The sequence below is a fragment of the Pectinophora gossypiella genome, chromosome 6 (genome assembly GCF_024362695.1).
Source record: "Pectinophora gossypiella chromosome 6, ilPecGoss1.1, whole genome shotgun sequence".
NCBI lineage: Eukaryota > Metazoa > Arthropoda > Insecta > Lepidoptera > Gelechiidae > Pectinophora > Pectinophora gossypiella.
In genome coordinates this window covers 6,724,707-6,746,050 of record NC_065409.1, presented here as the reverse complement: position 1 = coordinate 6,746,050, position 21,344 = coordinate 6,724,707, and the positions used below count along the sequence as shown (strand labels likewise).

At 38.5% G+C, this 21,344-nt stretch overlaps 3 protein-coding genes across 4 annotated transcripts in view; 1 reads left to right on the top strand and 2 right to left on the bottom strand.

The window, feature by feature from the left end:
• The first annotated feature begins 23 nt into the window (after positions 1-23).
• Positions 24-5,351, top strand: LOC126367272 (sugar transporter SWEET1). Its single transcript, XM_050010702.1, has 5 exons — positions 24-218; positions 312-389; positions 1,090-1,316; positions 1,594-1,769; positions 2,441-5,351. Exons 1-5 carry the CDS (start codon positions 142-144, stop codon positions 2,540-2,542), a joined length of 660 nt encoding a protein of 219 aa, XP_049866659.1. The 5' UTR covers positions 24-141; the 3' UTR covers positions 2,543-5,351.
• Positions 5,352-5,795: 444 nt separating this feature from the next.
• Positions 5,796-10,090, bottom strand: LOC126367636 (uncharacterized). The gene is made up of 5 exons (XM_050011253.1): positions 9,826-10,090; positions 8,940-9,204; positions 8,400-8,706; positions 7,421-8,314; positions 5,796-5,822 (listed from the first exon to the last, which is right to left on the bottom strand). Exons 1-5 carry the CDS (start codon positions 10,088-10,090, stop codon positions 5,796-5,798), a joined length of 1,758 nt encoding a protein of 585 aa, XP_049867210.1.
• A 2,201-nt stretch (positions 10,091-12,291) lies between these two features.
• The window catches only part of LOC126367259 (uncharacterized), a 48,142-nt gene continuing 39,089 nt past the window's right edge, over positions 12,292-21,344 (bottom strand). For both annotated transcript variants that reach the window (XM_050010679.1, XM_050010680.1), the window contains exons 8-10: positions 16,559-16,684; positions 14,868-14,992; positions 12,292-13,553 (exon numbers count right to left, since the gene is read on the bottom strand). In XM_050010679.1, the coding sequence (XP_049866636.1) occupies positions 13,525-13,553; positions 14,868-14,992; positions 16,559-16,684 (280 nt within the window). In that variant the 3' untranslated portion in view covers positions 12,292-13,524. The remainder of the gene's footprint in view (positions 13,554-14,867; positions 14,993-16,558; positions 16,685-21,344) is intronic.

Here is a 21,344-nt window from a genome sequence, read left to right as displayed (position 1 = left end):
CGCCAGCTGCCAGGCTCCGTAGACTATTTTTGTTTGTCAAGTTGTCAACGTCAACTTACAGTTTAATGGTGTACGTTTGAAATGGCCAACTGGCTTTAAACTTGAGTTAAAGCGAAGAAATACCTGCAATCTTTTAATAAGATGGAATTACTACATCTTCACGAGTTCATAGGTGATTTAGCTGTTATTACGACCATTTTACAATTTTTATCGGGCGCGTAAGTAACACGTAATGCATTATTGAATCTTGATTCGTTACGGCAATGTTACTTGGCTGCAAATGCATTCATTATAATACGATTTGTTTGCAGGCTCGTATGTAAACAATATGTAGTAAATCGTACAACTGGGGAGTCTTCGCCGTTACCATTCATTTGTTGTGTATTATCGTAAGTACTTATTAAAAAATTAACTAACATATGTTTAGCTTTAATAGGATAAACAATAATACTACGTCTAGAAGAGACACCCTCCGCCCCGCACCGAGGTTGATTTACCTCAACCCCCCGACGCAGGGTAGTTCAGTCTATTTAAGCCGTAATTAAGGAGTAAGGTAGCGCACGCGAACTGTGTGTCTCTCGTAAATGAGCGGGGTAAGGTAGCACACGGTATGAACGAGATTTTTGTATGGAGTGTCTGGGCTGTGCTTAGGTGCTTTCTTATATATTAAACATAAAAGTATGCTCCATGCCCCCTCCGGTTGATTGAGGGGAGGCCTGTGCCCAGCAGTGGAACGAATATAGGCTATTTATGTAAACTAAATAGTATTGTATTAAGTTATGAATAAGTACCTACTAAACTATTCAACTTTTATTCACACTTATGTGGGAAGTATCATATTGATGATGATGCTAACTGGATTATTAATATCTTTTTAATTAACACCTGTGTTTGAATGAAATAAGAAACACTTTTAAATGTGTTTTGGTTTGTCTGTAGTCTGATTTGTGATAATAATGAAGAAATCAAGAAATCAACAAGATTGGTAAAATAAAAAATATCTACAAATATAAATAACTTTTACTTCCAAAGCCTCAACTAAAAAAGTAGGATATAAATTGGATTTGGAATATTTAATTTTACTTTCAGATGTGCAATATGGCTGTTTTATGGAGTTGTTAAAAGGGATGACAAAATTGTTCTAGTCAATTTTGTTGGAATAGCATTGATGAGTGGATACACAGTAGTATTTTACATTTTCACATTTAAAAAATCAATGGTGCTGAAACAATGTGCAACATCAATTTTGATATTTATTTTTATAATTTGGTTTGTAAAAAAAGAGGATGATGAGCTTCTTCTTAGAACAGTTCTTGGTGAGTATTGTTTAAAAGTGGAACCCTGACTTTCATTTCTTATAGTATTTACAAGGATAAGTTGGATTATGGAAACTTACAAAGACTTAGTCATATCTTTGTATGGTCAGTGCCTAACATAAGCAAATAACTATGTGCATTAACAGTTACTAAATAAGCCACAATGTATTTAATTACTTCTTGTTTTAGTGCATTGACATTCCTAACTGCTATGTGCTATTGCAAAAGCTAATGAAAATGGAATAAGTTTAAATTAATATATTCATACTTTTTACAGGTATTCTAGCAAGTTTTTTTACTTTGGTAACCATTTCGGCTCCAATGAGCAAACTTATCCATGTGATTAAAACAAGGAGTACTGAGTGCCTACCATTCCCATTGATACTTATGTCCTTCTTGGTGTCAAGCTTATGGACTTTATATGGGTACATAATCCAAGATTACTTTTTACAGGTAAGTCCTAGAATCAGCATGTATACTTTTCGATTTGAAGACGTGCCTTCCGAAGCACGGATCATCTTAGTTTCGGACAATAGGGTGATCAATCTGCAATGTCCTAACCGGAAATCGATCACGAGCAACGCTCTTACCACTAGACCACGGAAGCCTGGCCATGAGTATTTAAAAACAGTCCTAAAAGCTTCTATGCAACAGGTAGGGGTATATTACAGCGCTCGTGCCACGCACGTGTTCCGCCGTGAGCGGCGTAAATTAAGTATATCGAGACCATCGACCAATAGGCGTACGACGTTTATCCGTAGATAGCATTTACTGCGTCTATTGGTCAAAGCCATCGATACAAATCGGCCCGCGCGCGACGCCTATATCTCGCCGCCTTTGCAGGGAATGTTAAAATCAGCTAATACCTAATACCAAACTGTGACAAACAAATATCAAGTGACTGCATCGTGATTTTATTTAGGTACCTACTTATAAGTGGCGGCCCTAGGGCGGTGCGAACGGTGCGACCGCACTATCGACAAGACAGGTCTACCCTGGACATCAGCCACGTATATAGAGGGGATCAACTGGGTTTTGTATTTTGAGGGGCTGAGGGCCACTTTGGGCCACCACTGCTATTTATATTCAGTGATGTATTTTCTTCAAGGCAACTTTCTTTTCAGACTGTGAATGTCGTTGGAGCGGTGCTGGCAATTGCACAATTGTCATTGTTCCTGATATACCCAAACAACCCACAGTTTCAGCTATTACCAAAATATATCTAAATGAAATACTGAATTAATGGTAATAAAGTGTCCACTGTGGTGGAAGTGGAGCAGACTGAGATGAAGCGCCGCCGGAGGTTGCCATGGCAACTCGAAGAAAGACGCTACGTGCGTGCGAGTGTGCGGACACATAGATTAAAAATAAATAAAACGAAGTTGCCAGTAGTAGATGAATTGATATGATAAGGAATGGTACGTTATTTTTTTATTTATTATTTCTTAACTAGGTATATATTTTTTTCATATAGGTATAATAGTACCTAGGTAATTACTTCTTACAAAAAGTTGTGTGGATAAAAACCATCTGATTATGCTCTTTATATTATCTACCTTGCCTTTATTTTTTGCAAAAGTGTAGTTGATTTAAAAAAAAACTGATCAATTGAATATCAAAGAACAAACGGTATCAAGAAATCACTTATCTCCATACTGTACAAGTGCCTACCTACTTAGGCAGTATTATAAAATGTATCAACAAAACGTGGATAAACTAGAACAAACTACAAACAAAATTTCGGTTGTTTATTCAAGAGTATATTCAAATTCAAAAATATCTTTATTCAGTAGGTAATATAGGTAGTTACACTTTGAATCATCATTTCTTATATAACGAACGTCTCATCCGCCTAAAACTATCGCAGCTTCTCACAACCTGTATAGCCTGGGAAAAGATATAAAGGCACGTAAGGGGTGGGGATAACACAAAAAAAAACTAGCTCACAAAATTATGCGCCGAAAGCAATAGCCTAAGAGTCGGCGACCACCAGACCTTTGTTACTTTTTTTATTATCTGCCAAAGCCACGATAATTCACAATTCATATCTAGTTGCTGAGAGTCGCTACCTGTGTTGGGGCTTAACTCACAGAAGCTTTCAGCTTTTACTTACAAAACGACGAAAATGTAGCGGTCGCTGGGTCTTTGTAATTTTCTATCTTCTTCTATCGTGTGGATTGTGAGGTGGATTACCAACCCCATCAACCCACGTGTCAGGGTTATTACTGAGCCGCTATAGGCCCCTGACATGTAACAACTACGTACTTTTATTTTCTATTTAAGTATGTGAATTAGACTTACCGGATGAGAGCTCAACTATTAATACATATTTTTTTAATGTTTAATATGTTTCTAGACTTTATGGTTTTTAAATATTAACAAATAAATGTAAATATATTTATTCACGTTTAACTTTTTTTAAATTTTCAATATAAAATATGTGTATATTTATACGTAATTTAATGTAATAAGGGACTTTCCAGGCTATGTTCCTCAAAAACAATGCATATAGGTAAATAAATGGTACTGTAAAGATTTTCCTTCGTTTAATCTTCTAATTTCATGGATAACAGACATGCATCTTTTATCTTTGTTTTTGATTATAAGTGACGACCCTTTTTATTACATAAAAAGATAAAATATAACTCTACACATAATGTGATCCAAATACTTATCAAACGACAATTATTTTTATATGTGTTACATTGTAATTTTGAATAATAATGATTATTTTTGGAGAACGTAGCCTGAAGAGTCCCTTATTCATACAGCAATTATGAACTTATATTATGATAATATAATAAGCCAATTATTTTTGCATTTATAGCTGTGTAAGTAACTAGAGGTACCTACCTACCTATATTTAATATTTATTTATATTATAGGTCTAATCGATATAAGATAGGTAGGTATGTTAGTGATTGATCTGTAATGTGATTGGTAAGAAGGTAGGTTTATAATTTATAATACATGACAAAAAGGAATTTCGAATCCGATTTCCAATAATTGTTTTGAGTCCAGATATGTTAATTTACTTTAAACAATAATTTTGTAGTCGAGTGCTATAGTGCTATTTAGTGTTAGGGATTTCCCTATTGGAGAGCACAAATTGTAACAGGAAAACAGGTTGGCGACACAAATCGATGTTTATTATCTCGAATGTACATTTCCTTGAATCTGCTAATTGTCGATTGTTACAACTTGATGTCGAAAGTCGTACTTTAAACACAACAAAGATAGGTAAAGTATTAAACATGCTGAAAGATGAATTAAAGTCGGTAAATGAACCCACAAAAAGATAATCAGGGGCCTTATTTTTGAACCGCTCGCCTTCAACTACCTGAGCGCTACGTGAAATGGATGTATTTATATTCGTTTTGGCATGACGCGGTTTGCGTATTTGCCACCGACAAAATGGGGAAACAATTCACGATAATAATAGCAATTTAGTGAAACAGGAATTTAGGATGAAGGATCAGAGGATATGGGTATAGGCTATACTATTATAATTTTATATCATTAACACAGATAAATATGGATAGGAACTTATAGATATCAAAGTTATTATTAGGTCTACGAAAGAAGGATCGGAATACTAGTAGGTAAAGGGATATTTGTAGACAGTACATTACGATTTTCGTACGTGAGTTAAAAGCGAGCGATTCAAAAATATGGCCCATAATGTTACAAATAAAATAAGTACGGATTTTTTTAGTAAAGCTTTCGATCATGGTTAGGTACATATTGCTTGCGACGTTGTCCAGGGAAAACTAGTGTTTTCACATATATATTTATAGATATATTTATATTACCATAATAGGTACGAATGTTTTCTCCGTTATACTTTTAATTAGGTACCTATTTACAGTTTATTTTATTATAGCTTGCTATTTAAAAGTATTAATTATTGTAGGTATAAGCTCACAAATTGTAATTTGATAGAGTGCTAAGCCTGCTTACAGGTAACTTGTAAAATCAGGGTGCTAAAATCTCATTGTTAAGTCTATTTATTTAAATTAAACGAAACAAAATATGTTTGCATTGTTTATTTCACATACCTACTTAGCTATTACCTTTTTAGACACATACTTATTGTACATAAAGTCACGCCTGCAATCCTGTCGGGTTGACCAGAGCGAGTGACGTAGCTATCGACGACGCACCTGTCAGCCGTATTTACGCCAAACATAACATACTACTACGCCTGTATACCCAAAGGGTTAGGCATTATTGTATGTTATTTATGCACTCACTCTTTACGCCAAAACATAATCTCGACTATACATAATACATTTAATTTGGTAAACTTTTTAATACAACTTATTTGGTACAATTTTTGAAATAGGGCCATATAAGGCAAGTTATCAAAGAGACAACCTGTAGCCACTCTTAACGATATTCGTCTAACTAAATGGTGACAGGTTCAGCCCATCGCTCAAAGATACTTATAGGTAGTTTATTGTTTTGAAAACCTAATATCTACTTGAAGGTTTTCTTCCAGCGCACCTGAAACGCAACCATGTGAAATGCTACGCTTATACTCACATAGTTTTAGTACATGTAGTGAAGAAGGTAACAAGATCTGCAAGGATGAAGCGGATTCTACTCGTTGATGTACTTCAATAGCGAGACTTTCAGGTGAGAAATGATTTTCTTTCACACAGGCATGCCTATTTGTTTAAAGTTACGCGATTGTACAATTTGCAGTCACACCAGTGGTATTATTCCTTATTCTATATCGTTGGTCTCAACCATATCCGTCTTAAGATGAACAACTTACTTGCGTCTTTATACTTGGGTCGGATGCTCTATACATCATTCTACGACATGGAAAATTCCGCAGTTAGGTCTGGACTTCGAACCGTGTGGTAGAACTGTGGTAACCCAGCTGGAAGAATGCTTGACTCTTACTGTGAGGTCACAGGCTCGAATCCAGCTACGGATCTAAGTGCGTTTCGAATTCATGCTTCGGTCATATATTATATGCTCAGCTGTAAAGAAAAAAATTGTGAGGAAACCCACTTTCTTGAGAAATGCGTTTCGGAAGTAAGTGACCTAACCTGTATTGGGCTGGTTTCCCTTCGCGTTGGAAGGTCAGGCAGGCAGTCGCTTACGTAAAGTACCGGACCTATGAAAGCCTGTGAAAATGGGATAATGCTAGGGAAGTTGTTGTTATGGCGGCATTTCAATATTACAATATTATATTCATTACAATATTAATATTATTTTCAATATTATTATTATTAGCAGGAATACCTATACCTATAGTGTTCTTAACTATCTTACGCTCTTTATTAGGGTCTTAGTGGATGCACTAAATTAAATAACCACAATTATTTATAGGTGCATTTAATTCACACATTTCGTCTTATCAAAGTTTAACAAAGGCATGCACTTATACCTAGGTACAATCGATATCACAGATACACATTTGAAAACAGGCATATTTTTACAATTTCATGTAACGCTAACGAACAATATATTGCCTACTTATGAAATCTGGATTTGTTTGTGTTAAAACAAAAACGAGTGTTTTAAGAGCCTCAGAATTACAGATTAATAAAATATGATTTTTAAAATATCTGCCTCTGCACGAAGTTCGCGGAAATTGGCATTATATTTAGATCAATGTAGGTAAGTATTCCTACCATCATTCACAATGAACCTACTTTAAAATACGTCTTCTGTTACTACCTATGTGTCCAAGCAGACAGCTGTATTTGGAGACCATTGACATAGAGGTATTTATTTTATTATTCGTCAAGAACAACAACGAATGATTAGGATTTTTCCGAGCAATTTTCGATTTTTTGACAGACGCAAAATAAGCGCTGCTTTGGATTTACTGCGCAGCGACCTAAACCTCTATAGGGCGATATAACACTAACCGATCCCACTAATATCTCGTCGTATCCTGTGCGTCTCACTGTTGCTTCGTACGATACGTTACCTGGATTCATCGCGATTGCTACAACGTGATACAAATATTCTTTTTCCTTGTCATAATAAAAATGTAGTCTAATAATATTCTTAAGAGAGAGGCTCATACAACCCCAACAACGTTTTGCTTCAACCGTTTTTGACTTATTTTTAACATGGTTTACCACAAGATCAACGCTCTTCATTGCTTCTGTGTCTTCGATTGTAAGTGGATATATATGGTGACATGCACACCACTTCTCATCAATAGCTGCGTCTCTACAAGTCCTGTTGGCGTTGATTGTTTTAAATAAGCTATGACACCGAGGACATCCTTCAGCGACTCCTACGAGGGCAGTCAGCTCCGAGTTGCTGTTAAGAGATACTCGGTGAATGTCTACGAGGGTGTTATATAAATCGTAATGTGTAACTAGTTTATATTGATTAAGGGCTGCGGAGTGAAACATCCTAGTGCGTCTGCTCTTAAAAAGCAAAGGCACCCACATGAACAATCCCGGTAGGCGCTCGTCGTAGTAAGATTGTGGCAAGAGCCGAAGCTCGCCAAAACGAACCCCGTGGTCACTAAATATTATAATAAAAGTGTCATCAAGAATGCCAGTGTATGACAGACGGTTGAGAAAATTTTCAATAGTTTTATCACCATCCTCTGGGTGGCTGTTTGCATTGTGACTATAAGAGTTTAACCAAAATACTCCAAAGAAACATTTGAATCTATAAGTAACAGCGAAGTCTAAAGCGTAATCAAGTATTTGTTGTCCGGATGGTGCTTTCCCAGCGCAAACTAAAGATTGGTTACTAAATTCAGTTTCTTCTTTCATGAAAAATGGTCGCATGTAGTGATCCGTCGGAGGTTTCTTGAACTCATATTCGTCATGAAATGTGTCTGGTAACCGTAGATGATCCTCGCCATAAGCTGTCACGTAACCATCTTTACGGAATTTATTCCAAATGAATAAATCTCTGCATTCATCCATTTTCCCAGAGCATTTCTGGGCGACTGCAGACATATTCAGCCCAGTGAATGTTGCCATTAAATTTGGAAGGGTGTTGTCTCCAATCTAAAATAATATTTTGGAATGAATAAGTATTTGTAGAATCTTATTTTTATGTAATTGTACTTAATTCATTGTTTACTAAAATTACCTTGTGGAAGCCCCTGTATGCTAACCAATAATTTTCTTCAAAAAACTTTACAGTTCGACTCATGACCGCAGAGAAACGGGCTAGTGACATGGAGTCCATGCCGATCATCAAAACATTAAACCTTTTTCTTTTGCCTTCCTCGCCAGATTGTTCATTTGGAGAAACCATTTTGACAAATGGATATACATCGTCATATATTACATGTGATGTTTTTTTCAGTCTATCTTTTTGTGAACATTTAACGTTCACGAAATCGGACTCTATTGTGAAAACCTGCAAATCCTTAAGTTTGTGGCACGGCGTGTATCTGAAACAATAGAGTAAAGATAGCTTAACATCTTATATTCATAAGTTTACTTTTATTCTTATAAAAAAGAATAAACAAAGTGGACAGTAGCTATTAGAACAAAAAAATGCACGAATTTAAAGACAATGTAATAAATAGCGCCTGACAAACAAATACTTGAAGTGTCTTATGACAAACGTGTGCCACTCGTATTTGAAGGACAGGATATAAAAGCGTTTAAAAGTTCAACTTACTTTATTTTGGTGCGTTCTTTTCCTGGGTGCGTATATTTAGTAAAGAATCTATAGCAGCATTCGTAGCGGTCACCTTTTCGTAAATACGTTTTCATAAGTTTGTCTTTTATAATTGCTTGGACTGTGTCCACCTCCACTCTTTTCAAATAAACGGCTCTTATACCACATGTGCCAGGCTTATGTTTTTGTTTTTTATTTATTATCTGGTACGGTATTATAGATACAGGTATGCGGCATCCCGGCGTGTCTAACAGGTAAATAGGACCTAGAAAATGTAACAAGTGCGTTATATACGGATATTACTAGCCATTCGACCCGGCTTCGTCTGGGTATATACTTTACCCTATCGTATTCTTAACGTAACAGTAAATACCGCACACAAATCAGTTCAGTGCTTCACCGGATTAGTTCGAACGTACACAATGTCATAAAAACTTACACTTTTCATGTAAATGTAAGTCTGGCATTATGAAATGTGAGATAAGCTGTCAACATAGCAACATGAGGTCTCCACATAGACGAAATGTTACTCGTCGCTCAACGGAGTCGAGACAACCAACTAAAGGTGACAACAGTATTCCTTACAAGAGCGAACCTGTGCGGTGTATAAGTCGAGTAGCTGCGGACTTTGAAAAAGGTTGCCCAGCTATTCGGCTGGTTGTAGTATTTGCAATCGACTCGATATAACAGCGGCCGAAGTTTAGGTTGGCAATTAGTTTCAATTCAAGCTTAACAATTGATGTGGTAATTGGTGTTAAAGTGCTTCCGTTTTGCGTCTTGTAAGCGTTGAATTCAACCAAGTTGTTGGAAAAATTTACAAAGGCAACTTAGAACAAAACCTACATCACGATAATTTGTGTTAGATAAAAAATGCCTTTCTAGTTACCGCGTTCCTCCGCAAGTTCAAGAGATTCGTCATTGGCAGCATCTTTGTATATTGTATCTAGTGGCACGTGCGACATGGGCGTGCCATATTGTCTTGGTCGGATTGTGCTGTGGGTCACTTTGTTGTCAATATCTAATTCCTCTGAACTTCCTGCGTCGAAATGAATATTTTCGCTCATCATGAGCCAGTGCCAGTAGTACAGTAGCATCGTCACAAAGCATGACGTCACTGCTAGAACACCCACCGCTACCTTGAATTGTTTCATGTTGTTCTTTCGATATTTTCGTAACCTGGAAATTAACTGTTATTTAGCGCTCTAGCACAGAATACTTATATAATGGCCCTTTATTAGACAGATTCTCGTTATGGCAGGATCTCTGATTCAGATACGTAGTTGAAAACGTCTTTAGCTCACCTTTAGCTTGACGCTTAGGCACATAGCATAGATGTGTCCCTGACGAGATCCCCTTAATCAATCGGAGGACCTACAGAATAGGTATATCCATTCAACGCTGTTATTTTACAGGTTGCTAGAGAGAGGCATTTGAACTATATAGACATTCAATAACAGACATAAACAGCCTATATACGTCCCACTGCTGGGTATTGGCCTCCCCTCAATCAACTGGAGAGGGTATGGAGCATACTCCACCCCGCTGCTCCGCTGCGGGTAGGTGGAGCTGTTTTACGGCTAATAGCCGGGACCAACGGCTTCACGTGCTCTCCGAAGTACGGGATCATCTTAAATTCAATAATCGCATTTTAAGTGTGTTAGTTATGTCACACACCTAAAGAGAAGAAGAAGAGAGTGGAGTCCTAGTACGGCTTTGAAATAGACTACTCTGGGCGCCATCCCAATCGCGTCAGACAGAGTACTGCGGGGCAGAAGGCAAGAGGGAAACCACTGCCCTGTTTTTCCCTTAAAAAAAAGCATGAAGAATGCTACACCGACAAGAGCGTGGCTCGTAAAATAGTGATGTGATGAGTTATTGCGCGGCTTTATGGCTGGAAGTTATTTAATCTTTGTTTTGTAGATTTCGGTTCTGCTTCGGACACATGTTCACGTAGAATGGTCGATCCTGGTTGTTGTCACTATTTAACGCTGTTGATCGGTTTCAACAAGTGTCACTGGGCTACGGACCTTGCGAAATAGAAACATCACAGGCACAGAAGAATCATGTCAATTATTGTATAATCATTATGATAGATAACACATACAATGAGATAGAGGCGGGAAAAATCAAACTGACCTTTTAACTGGATACGTACAAAATTTTGATACTTTTAAACAAAACATAGTGAAAGGTCTTTGCTCGCTATCTGACATTGTAAACACTCAACGAATTTTACTTTAACTTTTGTAAATCACTAGACGAAAGACTAACGCGAATTGTTGAGTTTGGTTTATGTTTGGCCATTGGCAAACATTTAGTAAACAGGTAAATTAAAACCACAAACACTAACAACATGTCTAGTGTTTTGTAATCATCATTCTTGGAAATTCTTGCTAGATATTTAGAAATACTAGAATATTATTCAAGTAATAAAAAGATAAACAAAGGAAATAAGAACTCACCATTTAGAATCTGTTCAAACATTAGGAATTACATCCTAATTTCTCACGTACTTAATTTCATAATTCGTCTTGGTGACACACTGTATTTTTAATAATTATTTGTCTTTTTTTATTATATCTCTTGTGAGAGTACAGACCAGCTGCAGCTCACGGGATGCTGAGCGGCCATCTTTGTTTTAGAGAAATTTCCTTACGCATGCGCATTGGGAAGAAAACAACTTTTTATTTCGATAGGTTTTACCTCACTACTGAGATAATTTAACAATAAGATTTATTAATGTTATTTTAACGATTTGGCATTTTCTGGGTATATAACTAATCGTGATCCATCTTCGAAGATGGTTTACATAAACTACAGTTATACTATAGTCACACCCCGGACACTTCATACAAAAAAACGTCTTTTTACATACACACACACACTACACATTGCCGTTAACCGCATCTGTGTGTGTGACGTCTAAATTACCTAGCTCACCCGCTCGTAGATAGCGCAGAGTAGCCGTCCTGTAACACGTACCTAGTATTATTCCTTATTCTATGCTATAGTGTAAACTAAGTTTACTATTAAGTATGTGGCGTCGTAAGGCTGATGATGATGATGTATCTTTTATGCCACGCTATCCTATAGTACCTACTAAAGGTACCAACTTAGGTACCTACCTAAGTTGGTTTTATTGAGATACCTATTCTCAATGTTTATGACAAAGACTATCATATCCTTTAGAATTTAACTTGACAGACGTGGTTATAGAATTCGCGAATCTGTGTGAAATGCTTCGTAGAAGTACCTAACGACGACGTATAACGGATGTTTCGGCACATTGGGAGAGTAGGGTATTTAACAGACATTAAAAAAGAGGAGGTTATTAGGATAATAAAGTAGCCGATATGTATTAATTAGTTTAATTAATAAATAATATTATCACAATCACACGTACATAAAACACACCGTATAATACAATAACTTAAATTTGACTCTATCACTCTAGCAGGGTAAATTACACACTTACACTTAAATCTACTTAGTACTGCTAAATTGATCTGACATCTCAATAAAATACGAATATCTTAAAATTGACCAATTTCTAATTGTAAAAATGAATAATTTAATATGATAAAATAGAATACTTATTTTATTAAAATTTTATAATGGCTTTATTAGTGTTTTCTTTGTTTAGTCGTAATAAAAGAAGGAATTTAAAAAAAAGTGTTTTGACATAGTTTTAAACAGATGAAATAATAAAAAGATGTGTTCTTTTATCGTATAAAAATATACAAGAAGTGACTTAGGTTAACATGGATATAGTGCTGGCATGTATATACATTTTACAAGTTATCTATCAATAACATACTACGTCTAATTCAAAGAAATAGTGTCAGAGTACAACTCTTCAGTCTTATTGCTTGTGTGGCTTATTAGTTTAATATCTTAAAATAATGTTGGTGATCATTGAAATACGCACATTTACAGGGTGAGAAAAACAATAAAAAAAAATATAGAGAAGTATTTTACTCGCACATGAAAAAAATTCTAAAATGACTTCAAAATACACCTAGTTTTTTTCTACTAATCTTGAAATGTTTTCTTATATGATTTCTTAAAATTCATATAATTAAATATTATCGAGTAAAATCTTTCACTTATATTTTTATTATTCACAATGTAATTATGTGTCTCTTCAGCAATTTATAGCCGTACTTAAATTCCACCAGGTATTTTATAATTTCTTTCTTTAATTTCTTAATTCAATATTATATGCTTCACATGAATAGGTGGATAATACGCTTTACGGTAATATGACGAAATTAAATTCCTTTTTTAAATAAATAAACTCTTAAAAAGTAAAAGAAAAGAAGGTTTTAGCAATATTCGAAAGATAGCTCGTTATATTTTAGTACCTATTTAAAATACAAAGAAATAGAAAATATAGTCTTTGTACTAAAAGGAGACTAAGTCAATATAATAAACTGGACAAAATACTTTTTTTAAATTAATACATTAGGTATAATTTTTGACGTCACCCATCTCTGTATAATAAAATGAGACTCGTTTTCTGGCAGTTTGTCCGCATTCAGAGGGAGTGTTTTACTAGAGGGTTATTTTATTCTACGAACTATCCTCACGGCATCTGTGGTGGAGCTGGACACCCTGAAAATATAAGGAATACATTTAAGTAGGTAGTCGGTAGAACTAAAAAATCTTAAATCATCTAAGGTATCAAAATGCAATACAGTGGGCTGCATGTTGTGAGCTAGATAGAGAGTATAAAGTAATATGTTCCTTGGAGTGAAGTCAGACAGTGGACTGCGGGGAGTGCGATTGTCCAGTCGTAAAATTATGCACCGTCATCACACCCCGAACACTTGATACAAAAAACTTCGTATTACACAGACACTACACGTCCGAGGCCCATACGATTGAAGACTAAAGTAAGACCGAGAGGGGGTGAGGTAAACCTAGCTCAGCTGCTGGTGGGGAGCGGAAAGTTGCCGTTCTATATGTACGGCCCATGCCGCACTGTAAAGTGGAGGTGTCTCCCGACGTGGCGTGGTAGTGGCGATGGTGGTTAAAATTACTGTTTGTTTTATTGAGTTTTCAGAAAAGTTGCAATTGAGTTACAATAAGTATGCGTGCTTCGTCACGCTCCGGTAGGGCAGTATTGCCATATAAAAACTTATGTGTTACCACTTATTTTATTAGTAAGAATCTATTGCCAGTAAATATCTTAATGTTTCCAACATATTGGGGGCCACGAACAAAACAAAAAAAAAAATCCTTATTATATGCCGTTATATAAGCGATATCTGATTTAAATAATAGGTTACATATCGGGTCTACGACTAGGGTCTCAGTGCCTGTCTGATAATCCCGGTTCTCGATGCCGTATCTACGCACGGCCGTATCTAGACACCACCTGAGAAATCCTGTTCTTTTTCTTTTCGATTATTTAACGTTTCCAACAACAGGATTTACTGTTATTACGGTACCAGTCACAACATTTTCGAACATTTGCTCAGGTGGTTCAACTTTTGTGTTGAGAAACAATCAAGTGAATGAATTTTCGGAATCATAGGTCGTGACGAATGAGTATTTGCCGCATTTGCATCTTCAAATGTAAGTACGCATAACATTAAGTAAATCAGATATCCACTTGTGGGTAGGTAGATAAGATAATTTTATAAGTATATGTAAATGAATAAAAGTTTGCAAGTGTACCCCTCATCTCTTTCCCACCTAATCTTTTCAAGTATGGCCAAGGGTAGGTTTTTTTAAACACTGAAATGTCCCACTTTTACTACCGTCTCTAGTACTTATTTGAGTTTCCTACGCGATTGAAAACAGACTTTGTATTAACCTCCTAACGCCGAGATTTTCAAACGCAATAGTTAAACAATAGGGTATGGTTTTATAGAACATTCAGACTTACGGCTTTAAAATAACCTTTGAGTATAAAATACTTACTACAAACAGTGCAAGCTATTTCGTCACTATTGTCACCACATCCATCACGCCCGGAGCAAGCTACCGCCGTACTCCGACATCGGCCGTTCCCGCACCGCAACGGGCAGAAGTCTGCCGCTCTCCATCTGTGCAAACAGAATGTTCACTCTAACAAACATGGGTCAAATATTTGTGGGGACATCGCTATAGGTCGCACGTGGGTCGGTTACGAAATGTAACGCTACGCACTATGAGATATGTTGATATGTATCTACGAATGTAAGTAAAAGGTACAATGCGATGTGTACAATACTGAAAGCTCGTACCGTATCACGATGATCTAAAAGCCAACAATACGGTAAGATTTAAGAAAAGAAAATATTTGTAGAAAAATTATGATAACAATTGACAATGGAACTGTTGAATGCTCTCCTGTTTAAGTGCCCAGAGAGTCATGAGTTACTATTTTTATTGAAACTGAAACCATCAATATTGGGCGGAACAGTTAACATATTAGGTAGTCACTTGACTTAGAAAGTACGACACTAATGTTACTTTTGATCGTTTTCTTTCTGACTACTACGTGTGAAATTTGTCTATTTCCTTATACTTACCTATTCGCACTGCCGTATCTCCGAGTGTTGATGTTGTAACCGCTAAGCACGCGCAAGTAACTTTCAAATACTGTTTGGCGATAAAATCTTTAACGTAGGTACTAAACGCGCATATGCAACTATACGATGAGCTTTAATCATCATAAAGTGTAGGTTACTGGAGGTTGCAGGTATATTGACAATGTAAGGTATTCAGTACTTCCTGATTAGGTATGTAATTACCTGTTACCGCGTACACTCACTCAATAGTCAATACTCGTCAATATAATAATAAGCAATATAATGGCCCCGATTCCTGCAAACACCGCCTAATTTTATTTTAAGTTATATCCGTCATTTTCATATCCGTCGAAAAGGAAAGGGACGGATGATTCACAGCTCTTAATTTTAGGAAGAATGAGTAAATGAATGTGTCGGGTTATTGACTGATGTAAAATTTTTAGACGGTTGGTTTAGATTTGTGCTTAAAATTGACGTGTGTTCCATAAATTTTATGCTTGTCAATTACCCGTCCCTTTCCTTTTCGGCGGATAAGAAAATGACAGATATAACTTAAAATAAAATAAGATGGTATTTACAGGAATTAGCACCAATGTCACTCAGGTAATGTCTGTCAGGGAAAAGAGGCAAATATTGAGGAAAGAAGAGGCAAGATGATTAGACACTTATTAAGACACGACGAATTTATTAAAAACATAGAAGGGAAGCTACAAGGAAAGAGAGGAAGGGGAAGACCAAGAAGAGCTTACATGTATGGAATAGATTAAAGAGAAGGCGAACGTCGTGTCTTATAAGGAGGTGAAAGAATTGGTCTTTTATAGACAAGAATGGAGAATGCTACACCGACAAGACCTTATGGCTCTTAAATTCGTGAATAATGTCACTCATTCAATAGAGCCAATTTTTGTATGGTCATCGTAAATAAGCTAATTTAGCTACATTCCCACATTGAAAAACAAAATAATTACTAGTAGGTCCTTAGTCAACCAGAGACCTACACTACGGTACTCTTGTGCGTTTCCGCGATTCGTATCCCACATTGGGTGTGTATCCCGAACTAACTAAAAAATAAAGTAAGTATATACTTGTTCCTATTACCTGGATTGTTCGTTGCAGAGATGCGGAGGTTCATCAGAGGCATCCTTGCAGGATATGATGGCGTTACAAAACTCGTATTCTGGTAGACACTCCCCTGAGCCGCATCGGAATGTATGCCGGGGACAACTGAAATATTAACAAGAAATACTTCGTTATTTTTTTATTGATAAACTCCTTTTTAAATTCGGCTTTCGTTAGGCTATAAAGACAAATAGGTTTTATAGCGAGTGACACCTCTTTGGACCGTCCCCTCAGGGCGACCAGAGGCACCCTGCCCTGTCGTTTTCGCCAGTAGTTATTTCCTCCGCGCATATCCTTTATTTTATAATTATGTCATGTCAGTGTATGTAAACTCTTAGATAACATTTGCTCTACTTTATGGTTTGTTTCACCAGAACCTTAACAATTATCTTTTGTCTATGCGCTGTGCGCGGCCATATATTTTGTCTGTGCTCTATCTCTCTCTCTGTGGTATTGTTTTTTATATATCGGATGCGTGTGCGCGAATTTTATTAATTAATAAATAGTGTCTCACAGATTGGACTTTAACTACTGAACCCAAATAGACTAAAGTGGACGCCCAACGTATTTGTGATGTTTGTGCTGTGAAGTTTCGCGGAATAATCGTGTTGTGTATCTTTTTGTGCATAGCGGACATAACCGTACACGTTCTGTGTTTTGTAATTTCATAGTTTTCTCGACATCACGGACAATCTGGAACAATCTGTGTAGATTATAATATTTTTCGTGCTTGGTGCGTAATTTTACGTGAAAATTCTTGTTTCTCACACGGACATTATCATATTTTTTTGTCGAGCACATGGCGCCGCGGAAACAAAAACGCGTTTCGACCAGCGCGCCCGACGATGACGAGGTCCGTGAAAATTTGTCACCGACACCATCCGATGGAGAGCAGCATATAACCATGACGCAGGACGCGCTCAATCACCTTCTAACAACATTGCAACACACGCAAGCTGAATTCTGTCAACAGCTTATTAGAGAAATGAGGACCTCCACGCCAACTGGAGCGGCCACTACAGTGCCTGTCGCCGCGGAAAATTGTGGCAATTTTACAAGATGTACCGCCAGGTATAGTGGCAAGGATGATGAGTCGCTAGAAAACTTCATTGATGCCATCGAGACTTATAAAGATTGCTTAAACATTTCTGAACGAAATGCTCTACGTGGTCTGTCTATGCTGCTATCACATGACGCAGCTGAATGGTGGCAGGGCGTTAAAAGCGATACGTCATCATGGAAGGACGCTATCCAGCGCTTGCGATCAGCATTCGGAGAGAGGCGCCCTCCTCACAGAATTTATACGGCTATATTTGCGCTTTGTCAAGGCAATGAAAATACGGATCGCTTTGTGGCCAAGGTACGAGCTCTATTTGCAAAACTACCAGACGGAGACCTACCAGAACGAGTACAAATTGATATGACGTTTGGATTGCTGGACCGTAGAATAAAGAAGAGAGTAGATCGAGATTGCATCACTTCATTCGACGAGTTACTTCAGAAGGCAAGGAGTATAGAAGACGCCCTTCAAGAGCCAGGTCCGGTGCAGCAGACGCAGGGGCGCGCGCAGCCAAACCCTGGCTCGGCGCCGCCCCGCACCAAGCCGGCTGTCTCGTCGACTACTCTTCCGGTTCGCGGCCGTCAGCCTGCGCCGCCGCCAGCTTCTACGCAGATGGGCGCGGCAGCGCCTGCTCCGCCGGCGCTGAGCGCTGTCGTGGGCACTTCCCAACCGCCCCCGTTGCTGTCGTCAGGGTCAGGTACCATCAACGGTGAACAAGGTACAAAACGTATATTTTGTTTTTATTGCAAAAAGAGTGGTCACCTTAAAGTGGACTGTCAAAAGTTAAAGTTAAAAGTAAAAAGTGATTCAGAGTGCAATGCTAATGACACTAATGCTAATATTAGTCATGGTGAAAATATGTTTTATTCTGTAGGTACTAATAAGATTGCACGTCGGCCCTTGTTAAATATTGAAGTTTTGGGTGAAAAAGGCACGGCTTTAGTGGATACTGGTGCAAAGGGTTGTGTGGCGGGGCATTCGCTGTATTCGCTTCTCCAGTCGAAGGGTCATTCTCTACATCCTACCACGCGTACAATTAAATTAGCTGATGGGAATACCCGGGTAATGGAAGTGTTGATAGCCGAGGTTGATGTAAAACTTTCACATAAAGTCATACATACTGAATTCATGATTTTACCCGACTCGCGCCATAACGAAACGTTATTAGGTATCGACTTTTTGACAAATGCCGGTCTTATGTTTGACTTTGCTAAATCTATATGGTGCTTTAGTACTAACAAAAATAAAAAGTTTGCAATTTGTTTTGAACCCGCCGTCAGCGATACTAACAAACATAATATGAGTGAGTGTGCAGTTAAGCATGACGTGCTTTCCCAACTGCTTGCTGATTTTGCGGATATTTTTAAGGAGACTGGTCCTCCAACGCAGTTTGCTGAGCATCGGATTGATACTGGAGACCACCCGCCGATCGCAGTGCCGCCTTATCGCCTCACACCTGCCCGAAAGAAGATCATGGAGCAGGAGTTGGAGAGGATGCTGGCTGAGGATGTGATCGAGGAATGTGAGTCGGCATGGTCAGCACCTGCACTGCTTGTACCAAAGAGCAATGGAACTTTCAGATTCTGCGTAGACTACCGTAAGTTAAACGCCATTACTAAATCTGACGCCTATCCAATGCCTGTTATCGAAGAGCTGTTACAGGGAACGAAGAGTGGCTGTGTTATGAGCACACTGGATTTAAGATCTGGTTATTGGCAAGTGCCCGTGGTCGACAAAGACAAAACAGCCTTTACAACGCCTTTTGGGACATTCCGCTTTAAATGCATGCCATTCGGATTGAAAACAGCACCGGCAACATTCCAAAGACTGATAGATAGGCTGCGTTCCTGCTCAACTTTGAAAGACATAACAATTTTATGTTATCTTGATGATATATGTATTATATCAGAGAATTACCAGAAGCACATCGAAGACTTACGTGCCGTATTCGAGCGTCTTCGTTTCTTCGGGCTACGTGCTAATCGGGAGAAATGTGTGTTTGCTCGGGATTCAGTCAAGTACCTTGGGCATATAATTACTTCACAAGGAATCTCGCCTGACTCTGAAAAGATACAGGCTGTTATAGAAATGAAGAAGCCCACTTCATTGAAACATCTTAAAACATTTCTGCAGACATGTTCGTGGTTTAGAAAATTCATATCTGGTTTTTCCCAAATTGCAGAGCCCCTGACTAGGCTAACCAGAAAGAATCACCCATGGCAGTGGACAGAGGAGCAGCAACGTGCTTTCGAGGAGCTGAAAAGGAAGCTTACCTCCGCGCCGATCTTGGTTCAAGCAGACTACTCGAAGCCCTTCATTCTGCGAACAGACGCGAGTAACTACGCGCTCGGCGCCGTCCTGCTGCAAGGCGAGGATAAGAATGAGAGGCCTATTGAGTATGCGAGCCGGCTCCTCACGCCTGCAGAACGAAATTATTCCACCACGGAAAAAGAAGCCTTAGCTGTCGTCTGGGCTGTGGAGCGATTCCGCGGGTACATTGAAGGTCATCCCGTCATCGTGGGCACCGACCACCAGCCGCTGAAATGGCTGCTGACGTTAAAGTCGCCGTCCGGCCGTCTTGTCCGATGGGCGCTTAGACTTCAAGCCTTCGACCTGCGCATCGAGTATACTCCTGGAAAAGTCAACGTCGTCGCCGACACTCTCAGTCGCCCGAACTGTGACGAGGACACATCTGCTACCTGTGGCATTTGCTCCGTCATCATCGACTTGCCTACGCGGAGTCCTTCGGAGTTGCGACGTGGACAGCTGGCTGACCTGGATTTGAAAAAGATTATAGAAGACCTAGAAAGTAATGATGATATTAATGTGCGCCGCTGGACAGGACGCGGCTATCTTATGGAGCAGGGAGTGCTGTACCGTTATAATGCAGACTCGGACAGCGAAGAACCGCAACTAGTGGTACCGGTAGATCTTCGTGAAGAAGTACTGAAGGAGTGTCACGACACCCCTCTCGCCGGCCATCCTGGCATTGAAAGAACGTATCAACGGATTGCTCAACGGTTTTATTTCCCTGGCATGAGACGCGCCATTATTGAATATATCAAAACATGTACGACATGTCAACGTTATAAGGCAAGTAATGAGAAACCACCTGGCTTACTACAGACGCCCGTGCTGAACCAACGAAACGAAGTTTTGGCCATCGACCTCTTCGGTCCGCTGCCGCCTGGTGATGAGGGGCAGCGATGGATACTTCTAGTTGAGGATACAGCTACGAGGTGGGTAGAATTATATGCTTTACGCGACGCTACAGCGGAGGCTTGTGCTCATGTACTAATCGAGGAGTATTTTCTACGATTCGGCCTTCCACGTCGTATTATCTCTGACAATGGAGTACAGTTTATTTCTGGTGTCATGAAACAGGTTATGATGGTGCTAGACATAAAGCAGGAGTTATTGCCACTGTTTCACCCTGAGGCAAACCCAGCTGAAAGAAAAAACAGGGATTTGAAGGTACAGTTATCTCAGTTGGTTGGTACCGATCACTGCTCGTGGCCCCGTCATCTCGCATCAGTAAGATTTGCGATGAATTCGTCTAGATGCCAAACTACAGGAGTGACACCTGCTTACCTAGTATTCGCTAGAGAGTTACGTTCTCCACTGGAAGTTAGTACAGATCCAAGAGCGATACTAGAGAAAGGAAATTTTATTCCACAAATTACGCCTTATCTTAAGGATTTTATT